Genomic DNA, 13729 nt, shown 5'->3' with positions numbered 1-13729 from the left:
AGGAATTTAACCCCGCATTTTAGACTCTTAAGTGCTACAGTTGGAGTTCTTTCCTTTTACGTGTATCTCACACCTCTCTGAACTCAGAGCACCGAGAAGGCTTTATCCACGCAATTTCATGCGTCTTAACATAGTGTCATCTTATTTGCAGGAACTTTACTTTTTCATGCCAGTTTCCACTCTCTCTGACCACAGTCATCTCCATGTGGTCAGAAATAGGCACTGAGCAATTTCTAACTGATTAGAACTGGGAATGCCTATGTGAGTCATATAATTCCAAGGCAGAGACAAACTATCTATAGTACACAGCATTATTTACCACTCAACAAGATCATTAGGAGAATAATGACCTAAGAGGTTTTTAAAAATACTCTGAAATTAATTCCAGTCTTCTTAAAAAGAAACCCTTCTATGTGGAATAAAAAAAAAAAGTGAAGCTCTTTGTTTAGCCGAAAGAACATGCCCAAACCAACCAACCCCACAATTTACCTCGATAGTAGGCCTTTGTTATTGCATCGAATTCCTCTTGGCCTGCTGTGTCCCACAACATCAGTCTGACATCTTCATCATTAACTCTGAAACAAGAGATGAATTTATTTCATATGTAAACAAAACATCTTTAGTAACATAGCTTTGTGCATATTTCTGTTTTTTAAGTCTGAAGGTTTTAAAACTACACTGTTGGTTTCCACTCTGAAAAAGTCTGAGTGCTTTTAAGTGCTGATACCACTACCAGTAGTGAAACTAAAGGGGGAAAGACAGTCCCCCAAAGCTATAACCTCATACATGATTTGAGTTTACCTGTCAGGTTTTCTCCTTTAACAACAGTCACAGACAGTGGTCCTTCCAGGACTAGCAGCACCGGGAAGGGGATTCCCTTAGGTCAGTACTTGCTCTCCTCTTGCTATAACATTTGGGTGCACAAGTGATAGAATAAGAATAAGAAAGGAAAGAAGCAAAAAAGGAAGAAAAGAAAGAAGGGAGGAAGAAAAGAAGCAGCTTGGTTGCCCTATAACTTAAAAATTTACTCTTATTTTGTCATATAGTGCATTGCCTTATTCACGGTAGTTACGTTCTATAAAGTCACTGCAAACACTGAATTATCAAATACTGAAACATTGCTCCTAGGGGAAATACAGGGTTAGGTTCCCGTGACCCCTAGTTACATTTTTCCCTAACGAATCAATACATAACCTTGTTGGGGTTTTTTTGTGGTTCTGTTTAAAGATAACTTATTTAATACATATTGTTAATTCATTAACATTCAACTCAAGGCCAGTAGCAGTGTAACTCATGCATAAATGAAGTGTACCTACATACATATTTTCTCTATAAGGCACATCATAGACTTCTTGTACTTACGAAAACTAGACAGCACTATGCTTGGGGGCCATTTTAACAGCAACATCATCAACAAGAAGTACAAAAATGTGGCACAAAAATAGACATGAGAAAACACTTGTTTATAGTGTGAGGGATGAAAAAAGAAGGAAGAGGGTAGCCTTGCTCAACCTCAGCTGAGAATGTGCATGTAGGGTAGCAAGTATTTGCTGCTCCGTGCATATCCACGGATGACCACCAAAGCATATCCACAGATGACCACCAAAGCACTGGGAGTATTGACTCGGAATACAAAAAGATTTTAGCAAGTAGATCAGTTGCAAATATGAAACCTATAAACAATGAGAACCTTAAAGTATAACTATGGAATCTACAAATAACGAGGATCACCTGTATATTTAAAATATTAATTTGGTTCAGATAACAAATATAAAAATGAACATCATGAAGGCTTAAAATGAATCCTCAAAATATCTGAGAAAGGAAGTAAACACAGAAGTATTTTGAAAAGACAACAATAGAATACAAATTAGAAATTGAACAATCTTTAAAACAATGAACACACCTATCTTTAATGCTAATGTCTAGGCTAGTCAGATTTGTTTAATGTTATTTCTTTAGTATCTGTCAGTTTGTCTCTACAATTTAAAATATGCTTGGGGTGTGGGAGAATGGGCAAAATGAGTGAAGAGGAGTGGGAGACACAGACTTCTACTTATGGAATGAATAAGTCACAGGAATAAAAGGTATAGGGAATATGGTCAATGGCACTGTAAGAGCATTATATGGGGACAGATATAGCTACACTTGTGGTGAACACAGCATAACCTAAACAGATGTTGAATCATTCTGTTGTACACCTGAAACTAATGTAACATTATATGTCAACTACACTCAAATGAAATGAAATGAAGTATCTTTAAAAGTTCTCAGGACTAATGACAAAAACTTACTTTTTTTTTTTTAAGATTTTATTTATTTGACAGACAGCAAGCAAGCACAAGCAGGGGGAGTGACAAGCAGAGGGAGAGGGAGAAGCAGACTTCCCGCTGAGCAGGGAGCCCAACGTGGGGCTTGATCCCAGGATCCTGGGATCACGACCTGAGCCGAAGGCAGATGCTTAACCCACTGAGTCACCCAGGCGCCCCTGCCAAAAACTGTTACTTTTGATGTGTTTTAGAATCTAACTGGATTTCATGAAGTAAGATTTCCTTTTCAGGGGCACCTGGGTGGCTCAGTCATTAAGTGTCTGCCTTCAGCTCAGGTCGATCCCGGGGTCCTGGGATTGAGCCCCGCATCAGGCTGCCTGCTCAGTGGGAACCCTGCTTCTCCCTCTCCCATTCCCCCTGCTTGTGTTCGCTCTCTCGCTGTGTCTCTCTCTGTCAAATAAATAAATAAAATCTTTAAAAAAAAAAAAAAAAGATTTCCTTTTCACTGGAGTATTTAATCCTGCCAAATCTCTTATTTCTTTAAAACAAATTATTAATTCTCTAACTTTGAGATAGTCTTAGGATCCTATAATAGTTGAAAACTGTTCTGAGAGACAGGTAACTGTCCTTCCAAATAAAACAGGCATGCCTTGTTTCATTGCACTTTGCTTTACTGTGATTAAGAGAGACTGTTTTTTTTTTTTTTTTTTTACAAACTACGGGTTTATGGCAACCCTGCATTCAGCAATTCTATCAGCACCACTTTTCCAACAGCATTTCTCACTTTGTGTCTCTGTGCCACATTTTGGTAATTCTTACAATTTTTCAAATTTTTTCATTATTATATTTGCTATGGTGCTCTGTAATGAGTGATCTTCATGTTACTATTATAATGGTTTTGGGGTGCCAGAGACTGCTTCCACATAAGATGGACAACTCAGTGGATCAATGTCGTGTGTGCTCACACTATTCCACCAACCAGCCCTTCCTCCATCTCTCTCCCTTTTTTTGGGTCTCCCTATCCCCTGAGACATAGAAATACTGAAATCAAGCCAATTAATAGCCCTACAGTGGCCTCTAAGTGTTCAAGTGAAAGGAAAAGCCACACATCTCTCACTTTAAATCAAAAGCTAGAAATGATTAAGCTTAGTGAGGAAAGCATGTTGAAAACCCAGATAAGCTGAAAGGTAGGCCTCTTGTGCCAGGTAGCCAAGTTGTGAAGGCAAAGGAAAAGTTCTTGAAGGAAATTAAAAGTACCACTCCAGGGGCACCTGGCTGGGTCAGTCAGTAGAGCATATGAACTCTTGATCTCAGGGTCATGAGTCTGAGCCCCAAGTTGGGCGTCGAGATTACTTTAATAAACAAACAAATAAATAAATGTGCTACTCCAGGGAACACACAGATGATAAGAAAGCAAAACAGCCTCACTGCTGTATGGAGGAAGTTTTGGTGATCTGGAGAGAAGATGAAACCAGTCACACATCCCTTAAACCAGAGCTTAATCCAGAGAAAGGTCCTAACTCTCCTCAGTTCTCTGCAGGCTGAGAGAGGAGAGGAAGCTGCAGAAGAAAAGTATGAAGTTAGCAGAGGAGGGTTCATGAGGTTGAAGGAAAGATGCTGCCTGTGTAACGTAAAAGTACAAGGTGAAGCAGCAGGTGCTGATGTAGAAGCTGCGGCAGTTTACCCAGAAGCTCTAGCTGAGAGAATTCCTGAAGGTGCTACACTAAACAGCAGATTTTCAGGGTGGATGAAACAGCCTTCTACTGGAAGGAGATGGCATTAAGGATGTTCATAGCTAGAGAGAGGTCAGTGCCAGGCTTCAATACTTCAAAGGACAGGCTGACTCCCTCGTTAGGGGCTAATGCAGCTGGTGACTTTAAATTGAAGCCAATGCTTATCTACCATTCTGAAAATTCTAGGGCCTTTAAGAATTATGCTAAATTTACTACTCACATCTGTTCACACGATGGTCTACTGAATATTTTAAGCACACTGTTGAGACCTACTGCTTAGAACAAAAATTCCTCCAAAATTTGATTGCTCATTGACAATGGACTGGTCACCCAAGAGCTCTGATGGAGATGTACAATGAGACAATGTTGTTTTCATGTCTGCTAACACAACATTCATCCTGCAGGCCATGGATCAAGAAGTAATTTTGACTTTCAAGCCTTTACTATTTAAGAAATACACCATGTAAGGTTATAGCTGCCAGAGATGGTGATTCCTCTGATGGATCTAGGCAAAGAAGACCGAAAACTTTATAGAAAAAAATTCACCATTCTAGATGCCATTAAGAACATTCAAGATTCACTGGAAGAGATCAAATATCAACATCAACAAGACTTTGGAAGAAGTAGATTCCAACTCTCATAGATGAGTTTGTGGAGTTCAAGACTTCTATGGAGGAAATAACTGAAGAATGGGTGGAAACAGCAAGAGACCTGGAATTAGAAGTGTAGACTGAAGATGTGACTGAATTGCTTCAATCATGTGATAAAACTTGAACAGATGAGGAGTTGCTTATTATGAACGAGTGAAGAAAGTGGTTTCTTGGCATGGAATCTACTTCTGATGAAGATGCTGTGCAGACTGTTGAAATGACAACAAAGGATTTAGAATATTAAATAAACTTAGTTGATCAAGTAGTAGCAGGGTTTCAGAAAATTTTTTTTTAAGTTTTTAATTTTAATTCCAGTATAGCTAGCATGCAGTGTCACATTAGTTTCAGGTATACAATACGGTGATTCAGTAGGGTTGAGAGAACTGACTCCAATTTTGAATGAAGTTCTACTGTAGGTAAAATGCCATCAAACAGCATCATATGCTATAGAGAAATCATTCCTGAAAGGTAGAGTGAATCAATGAGGCAAACTTCACTGTTGTCTTATGTTAAAAAATCACAACCGCCCCCACTTTCAGCAGCCACCCCTCTGACTGATCAGTCAGCAGCCATCAACATGGAGGCAAGACTCTTCACTAGCAAAAAGATTTAAGACTTGGTGATAGATTAGAGGATGGTTACCATTTTTTTAGCAATAAAGTATTTTTAAATGAAGGTATGTATATTATTTTTTTAGACATAATGGTATCACATACCTAATAGACTACAGTATAATGTAAACGTAACTTTGACATGCACTGTGAAACCAAAAAAAATTTATTTGACTCGCTTTTTGCAGTGGTCTGGAACTGAACCTGCAAAATCTCCAAGTTGAGCTTGTAGTGGACAGAAATCTCATTAGAGTCAAGCATCAGTTTGTGTTTAAGAAGTATGTAAGGTGCCCCCAATAAATATAAAACAGATACAAGATAAAAAGGGTGGGGAGGGGAGTATGAAAAAGGGGGAAAATAGATGAAAGGTGGGAAAAAGACAGAAGGATAAAAATACACACAGGAATGTGTTAACTAACTAGAATGTAAATAAAACCTTGAAACATTAAAGAGAATGGAAAAAGAAGAAAAAAAAAGATACAGGACTGAGTATTTGAAAACCACCACCAACTGTCTCATTAGCCACTGCCATCAGACTGGATCCTAACCTTGGACTGTACTGCAATTAGTATTATTCCAATGAAAGCCTGGGATAGAGTTCACAAATCAAAACTGAGGGGATAAAGTGGCCAAGTACATACTGGATCTGTCGCTCCAAAAAATCAACTCCGATGGTTTTCTTGTAGTCTTTTGTAAAAATGCCTTTGCAATATCGCTGAATCATACTTGATTTTCCAACTGCTCCATTCCCTACAACCACCATCTTGATGGCCACTTCCATATCTTCCTCCAACATTTTTGCAGTTGAAAAGGCTTCTGAACCAACTTTAATCCAGGTGATCAGATCTTCTCAAATCTGTGGTTTAAAATGAAATTATTTTTCGTAACATAGAAAGTGTACAAAATATTATAATTTTATTTTATTTTTTTTAAAGATTTTATTTATTTACTTGACAGAGAGAGACACAGCAAGAGAGGGAACACAAGCAGGGGGAGTGGGAGAGGGAGAAGCAGGCTTCCCACTGAGCAGGGAGCCCGATGCAGGGCCCGATCCCAGGACCTCGGGACCATGACCTGAGCCGAAGGCAGACGCTTAACGACTGAGCCACCCAGGTGCCCCAAAACGTTGTAATTTTAAAAATTGATTTATTTATTTGAGAGAGAGAGTGTGCATGAGCAGGGGGAGGGGCAGAGGGAGAGGGAGAGAATCTCAAGCAGACTCTCTGCTGAGCGCAGAGCCTGACCTGGGGCTGGATCCCAGGACCCTGAAATCATGACCTGAGCTGAAACCAAGAGTCAGAAGCTTGACCGACTGAGCCACCCAGGCACCCCAAAAATTGTTACAAAATAAGCCGTAATTGTTTTATGAAGAAATAACTATAGTGCATGGCAAGAATTTTTCCATGATGGAGGTCCCCTTACCACCCTGTTTAGATCATGTAAATTCATTGAAAGGAGGTACAATAACATCATTCATTTTTGAATCCTGAACAATAGCACACAATATATGACATCAGGTATTAATAAATGCCTAGATTACGTAGTTCTACCTTTCAATGAGACTAAGACTAAGACTGCAGTGTTAGAATTGAGGTATGATTTAAAGTTGCCATTTACTAGTTCTGCGCTCTAAGTGAAGTTACTGGCTAACCTCTTTAAGCTTCAGTTTAACTGAGGATATTTACCTCAGAAGATTGTTAATCAATGGTACATATAAAGCACTTAGCATAGTGAAAATTAAGCATTCAGGGACACCTGGGTGGCTCATCAGTCGGTTAAGCATCTGCCTTCAGCTCAGGTCATGATCCCAGGGTCCTGGGATCGAGTCCCACATCGGGCTCCTTGCTCAACAGGGAGCCTGCTTCTCCCTCTGCCTGCCACTTCCCCTGCTTGTGCTCTCTCTCTCTCTCTCTGACAAATAAATACATAAAAATCTTAAAAAAGAAAAGAAAAAGCATTCAAAAAATGGTAGTTTAGTTTAATGCAACATAATAAATCCTCCACAGTTATCACCACATGAGCAACAAATACAAAATCTAAGGAAACTGCTTGTTCAATCCCACAGGTAATAATTAATATCCCTAGAAAAGCACCCCAAAGAAAGATTTTGTGTAATAACATACAACTGTAACAGCATTGGACTCTTAATGTTCAGGTTACAATGACTCCTTCACAACTAATCTTATACCACACATTCTTTCTTTAGTTTCAGACTAGTTACAGTTACTCATATAATGAAAGTAATACAATGTGTACTGTTTGCATTTTAGACTGAAAAGAACAGAAAGTCAATTTCTTAGGAAAATTACTAGTTAAGTTCCTGACTACTGTTATATGTTATAATATTATATTCCAGCTCCCTTAACTGAAAATCCATCTATACCACCACTACATAAAACAAGTCTGAAACATGAAGAACATTCCTCTCCGCTCCTCATGGAGTCTCAGTAATTGTCCCTAGTGCTTCACAAACTTGCAAAATCATAAGAATCATCTAGGAAGATTTGTTAAAGTATAGGTTCTAGGTCTCCACCTCAAACATAATTAAATGATGTAAAAAAATAGAATATCAGAATGAAAAGAAGAATGTGGTAGGACCAAAAATACAGGTAAATACAATAGATTTCTCTTGAGCGTTCTAAATTATGTTTGACTCAAACACAACTGTGTGGTTTTCAATATGTGTAGAGAAAATATTTAACATAATTAATTATAAATGGGAGAGATCAAAGGAATGTAAAGGGAGGTAAGAGTTCTATGCTTCCCTTGAACTGGTAAAATGTTGACACCAACGGACTGTGATAAATTATATATATGTAGTGTATACAGTGTAATACTAGAGCAACCACTAAAGAAGTTACACAGAGGGGCACCTGGGTGGCTCCGTTGATTAAGCATCTGCTTTAGGCTCAGGTCATGATCTAGGGGTCCTGGAATCAAGCCCCCGCATCTGGCTCCAAGCTCACCATGGAGCCTGCTTCTCCCACTTCCTCTGCCCCTCCCAACTCATGCACTCTCCCACTCTCTCTCAAATCTTTAAAAAAAAAAAGTTATGCAAAGAGATATACTCAAAAACACTATAATAAAACAAAATGAAAGTCTAATAACACAATAAAACTATCAGAATCTAATTGGCATTTATAGAACTGTACACACAACAGAATATACTTTTTTCTTTTAAAGATTTTATTTATTTACTGAGAGACTTTGAAAGAGTGTGAGCAGGGGGAGAGGCAGAAGGAGAGGGAGAAAGAATCTCAGACTCTGCACGGAGTCTGTTCTCGGGGCTTGAACTCACAACCTTAAGATCATGACCTGAGCCAAAATCAAGAGCCGGACACTCACTGACTGAGCCACCCAGGCACCCGAGAACATACTTTTTTTCAAGTACCCATTAAATATATACCAAGATAAAACAGATTCTAGGCCATAAAACAAACCTCAACAAACTTAAAATAATGGGACCACAACACAAACAAACTAGAAATCAGTAACAGAAAGATAACAGGAAAACCGGCAAACATTTGCAAACTAAAAACAGACTTCTAAAGAACCTGTGGGCCAAAGAAAGAAGCTCAAAAGACATTTTTTTTCAAATAATTAAACCGAATGAAAATGAAAATACAAAATGTGAGAATTTGTGGGATATAGCTAATGTAGTGCTGAGAGGGAAAATTATAGCACTAAATGCTTACCATAGACAAGAAGTCTCAAATCAGTAATTTAAACTCTCACCTCAAGAAACTAGAAAAAGAGCAAAATAAACCCAAAGCAAAGGATGGAAATAATAGAAGTAAGCAGAAATCACTGAAATTGAAAACAGAAAAATAGGGAAAATTAAACAAAAAACGTTCTTTAAAGATAAAAAAATTGAATAACACAGGAAAAAAAAGAGAAGATACAAATTACCAGTATTAGGAATAAAATCAGGAATGTCACTGTGGACTTTGCAGACTCAAAAGGATAATATAACAATTCTACACACATCAATTTGACAACTTAGGGAGGCCTGGGTAGCTTAGTCCGTTAAGCATCTGACTCTTGATTTTGGCTCAGGTCATGATCTCAGGATCGTGAGATGGAGCCCTGCACACTCTCTCCCTCTGCCCCTCCCCCCCTTAAAAAAATCGACAACTTAGATGAAATGGACCAATTCCTTAAAAAGCGTAAAGTACCACAACTCACTGAAAATGAAAGAGATAATCTGAATAGCCCTGTAACTATAAAGGAAATTGGTGAACTTGTAACTTAGAAACTCAAAGACAAATCTCCAGGCTCGGGTAATTTCACTGGAGAATTTTACCAAACCTTGCAAGAACTGACACCAATGATATACACTCTTCCAGAATACAGAAGAGAAGGGAATACTTCCCAACTTATTTTATAAAACCAGTATTATTTTGATACCAACATAAAAACAGTACCAAAAAACAAAACAAAAACAACTGGACAAAGACACACAAAAGTCCTCAACAAAATATTAGTAAATCAAATCTAGGAATATACAAAAAGAATAACTAGGAGCAAGTGGGCTTTATTCTGGGAATGCAAGGCTGGTTCAATACTCAAAACTCAATCAGTGTAATCTACCAAATTAACAAAGTAAAAAAGAAAAACCTCATCACCATATCAACTGAAACAGAAGAAATATATAACAAAATTCAACATCCGTTTTTCAGAAAAATAGTCCGCAAACTAGAAACAGACTTCTTCAGCCTCATAAATGTCATCTATTAAAAAACTCCACAGATGGGGCACCTGGGTGGCTCAGTGGTTGGGCGTCTGCCTTCGGCTCAGGTTATGATCCCAGGGTCCTGGGATCAAGCCCTGCATCAGGTTCCCTGCTCGGCGGGGAGCCTGCTTCTCCCTCTCCCTCTCCCCCTGCTTGTGTTCCCTCTCTCGCTGTGTCTCTCTCTGTCAAATAAATAAAATCTTTTAAATAAATAAATAAATAAATAAATAAATAATAAAAAACTCCACAGCTAACATTATACTTAACTCTGAAAGCTTGCCCTTTTTTTTTCAAGTAAACTCTATGCACAACATGGGGCTCAAACTCATGACCCAGAGATCAAGAGTCGCATGCTCTACTGACTGAGCCAGCCGGGTGCCCCTGAAAGCCTGACTGCTTTAACCCTTAGACTGAGAACAAGATAAGTATTTTCACTCTCACTACTCCTATTCATCATACACAAAGTCTTAGCTAGAAATGAGGTGACAAAAAATAAATAAAACTCTTACAAGTTAGAGAAAAATTAAACTGTCCTTATTCACAAATTACATGAGTGTCTTTACAGAAAACTCCAAGGAATTAAAAAAAAAATCCTAGAACTAATAAATGAGTTTAGCAAGGACACGGGATACAAGGGCAACACACAACACTGAATTGTATTTCTATAGCCTAACAACATACAATTTGAAAAATTGTACATTTTTATTTTTTTAATTTATTTTATTTATTTAAGTAATCTCTACACCCAACATAGGGCTGGAACTCACAACCCCAAGATCAAGAGTAGCATGCTGTTCCAACTGAGCCAGCCAACCACTCCTGAAAACAAAATTTTTAAGTGACATTTATAAAAGTTCCCCCAAAATTAACTACTTTGGTAAAAATTTAACAAAACATGTACAGGACCTATATGCTGAAAATTATAAATCACTAATGAAACAAAGACCTAAATAAATAAAAAGATGTGCCATGTTCACAGATTGGAAGACTCAAAAAAGTAAAAACAGCACTTCTCCCCAAATCGATCCATGGTTTAATCCAATTCCAAAGCACCAGCAGGATTTTCTGCAGTTGAGACAAGCTGATTCTAAATGTTATATGGAAAGGCAAATAAACTAGAATAGCTAACACAATTTTTAAAAAGAAGGAAATCATAGTAGCCAATTTTAAGACACCATAAAGCTATACTAATTAACAAAGTGTGATACTGGGGGTGCCTGGGTGGTTCAGTCGGTTAAGTGTCTGCTTTTGGCTCAGGTCATGATCTCAGGGTCCTGGGATCCAGCCCGGGGTGGGGCTCCCTGCTCAGCTGGGAGTCTGCTTCTCCCTCTCCTTCTGCTCCCCCAACTGCCCCCTGCTTGTGCTCAGATACTCTCTCTCTCAAATAAATAAATAAAATCTTTAAAAAATAAAATAAATAAAAGTAAAAGAATAATTTTTAGAAGAAATCTCTTACAAGGTGAAAATGTTGACCTGGGGTTAGGCAGAGTTCTTAGACATCATACCAAAAAAATTTCCACAAAAGGAAAAATTGATAAATTAGACTTCACAAAAATTAAAAACATTTGCTCTGTGAATGATACTGTTAAAAGAATGAAAAGACAAGCTACAGACTGCGAGAAAATATTTGCAAAGCACATACCTACCAAATAACTTCTATCTAGAACATATGAAGAACCCTCAAACCTCAACATAAGGAAAAAAAATAATAAGAAAGCAAACAACCCATTTGAAAAATGGGCAATACTCTCGTCCAAATGCTCATCAAAGATTATATATGCCAAATAAGCACATGAAAAGATATTCAAAATCATCAGTCATTAGTTAAAGACACACTAAAACCATGGGATATCACTACACGCCTATGAGATGGCTAAATTTAAAATTACTGACAATACACAGTGCTTACAAGGATGTGGAACAATTGGTAGTCCCACACGGTGCTGGTAAGAATGCAAAATGATAATAGCCACTCTGGAAACCAGCATGACAGTTCCTTACAAAGTTAAACATCCTTTATATGACCCTGCAGTCACTCCTAGCAATACCCTACAGAAATGAGAACTTATGTTCACACAAACACCTGTACACGAATGTTTATAGCAGCTCTATTCATAATCACCAAGAACTGGAAACACTCCAAATGTCCTTCAGTGGATGGATGTATAAACAAATTGGCACATCCATCTAATGGAACATTACTTAGCAATAAAAAAAGAAGACATTGTTGATATATTCAACTTTGAGGAATCTCAAAGGCATTATGCTGAGTGAAAGAAGTCAGCATCAAAAGGTTACATAGTGTATGATTCCACTTAATATGACATCTAGAAAAGTTTAGTAATTGCCAGGGGTTGGGGTAAGGGGAAGGATATAAAAGGGTAGCATGAATTTGGGGTGGGGGGTGATAAGCACTGTTCTATGTGGTGATTGCATTAATCTAAAATTCACAGAATGGCACACCCCTTAAAAAGTCAATTTTAGGGGCACCTGGGTGGCTCAGCCGCTCAGCTCATGGTCCCAGGGTCCTGGGATCGAGCCCCGCATCCGGCTCCCCGCTCCTCCCTCTCCCACTCCCCCTGCTTGTGTTCCCTCTCTCGCTGTGTCTCTCTCTGTCAAATAAATAAAATCTTAGGGCACCTGGGTGGCTCAGTCGTTAAGCGTCTGCCTTCGGCTCAGGTCATGATCCCAGGGTCCTGGGATCGAGTCCCACATTGGGCTCCCTGCTCAGCGGGAAGCCTGCTTCTCCCTCTCCCACTCCCCCTACTTGTGTTCCTGCTCTCACTGTCTCTCTTTGTCAAATAAATAAATAAAATCTTTTAAATAAATAAATAAATAAATAAATCTTTAAAAAAGTCCATTTTACCGTATAATTTTAAAAATAAAATTTAAGGAAGAAAAGCCTAATCAGATTTTAACACAGCCAGTCTGGTGATTATCAGCTACTACTGCTCTGTAGACTTAATGCACTCTATCAAAACAGTTAAGTTCTTAGAAAATAAGATAATTCTGAGTATAATAATTAAAAGGCTTACAGCAATGCTTTGCATAAATACTCTTTTCTAAATACGCTTTCCCCAAATTTAATTTTAAAAAACTTTTCCAACCAATGCAGTCTAATAAATTAGAAAAGGTACTTAAGTACAGGGACGATTGTGTTTATAACACTGAAAAACTTGGTTAGGTCCAATGAAATTACCTAGAACACGTTAGGAGTTATATAAAACCTAGAGAAACGACCCTTTCAGACTCTCCCGGCACTCCTCATAGAGTGAAGTTAATGGTCTCTCACACACCCTCAGGTTCTCACGTCTGGGAGCTGCCGAAGACTCCTCGGTTCTCCGAGTTAAGTAATTCTGTGGCAGCCAGTGTCAATGAAATAGTGCAGTCTGGCTCATTCATATTCTAGCAGTCTCTGAGCAAGAAACTAGGGAAGGGTGGGGCCGCGGGTAAGGAGGGGGCCCCGCCGCAGGGAGGAGGGGGTTCTAAAAACCAAGGCAGAGCTTGGGACCCCCCCTCCCGATCAAACCGCACCCGGCACTTGACGCCCCTTGTTGGTGTCTCGCCCGGCCTGGGTCGCCCCTTCCCCATGTGGGCGCTGGGAGAAGGCGAGAAGCTGGGTGCTCAGCCAGGCTGGAGGCCAGCGCCTTGCCCCCGCTCCGTCTCGCTCCTTCCCGCCCAAGGGGCAATTCCAGGGACCCACACCCTGGGAGCCCGGGCCGCTGGGCGCTGA

General features: G+C 39.0%; 1 protein-coding gene across 3 annotated transcripts in view; it reads right to left on the bottom strand.

The window, feature by feature from the left end:
- The window catches only part of RAB23 (RAB23, member RAS oncogene family), a 74103-nt gene that overhangs the window by 59829 nt on the left and 545 nt on the right, over nt 1-13729 (bottom strand). For all 3 annotated transcript variants that reach the window (XR_012381942.1, XM_025890643.2, XM_073905159.1), the window contains exons 2-3: nt 5906-6120; nt 490-575 (exon numbers count right to left, since the gene is read on the bottom strand). Coding sequence is in view for 2 of the 3 variants with exons in the window: in XM_025890643.2 (XP_025746428.1) it covers nt 490-575; nt 5906-6060 (241 nt within the window). In the remaining variant the exon portion in view is untranslated. The remainder of the gene's footprint in view (nt 1-489; nt 576-5905; nt 6121-13729) is intronic.

Source organism: Callorhinus ursinus, unplaced genomic scaffold, assembly GCF_003265705.2.
Source record: "Callorhinus ursinus isolate GAN/ISIS: 27379988/994484 unplaced genomic scaffold, GSC_fseal_2.0 scaffold22, whole genome shotgun sequence".
NCBI classification, from domain to species: domain Eukaryota; kingdom Metazoa; phylum Chordata; class Mammalia; order Carnivora; family Otariidae; genus Callorhinus; species Callorhinus ursinus.
This window is presented reverse-complemented; position numbering and strand designations above follow the sequence as displayed.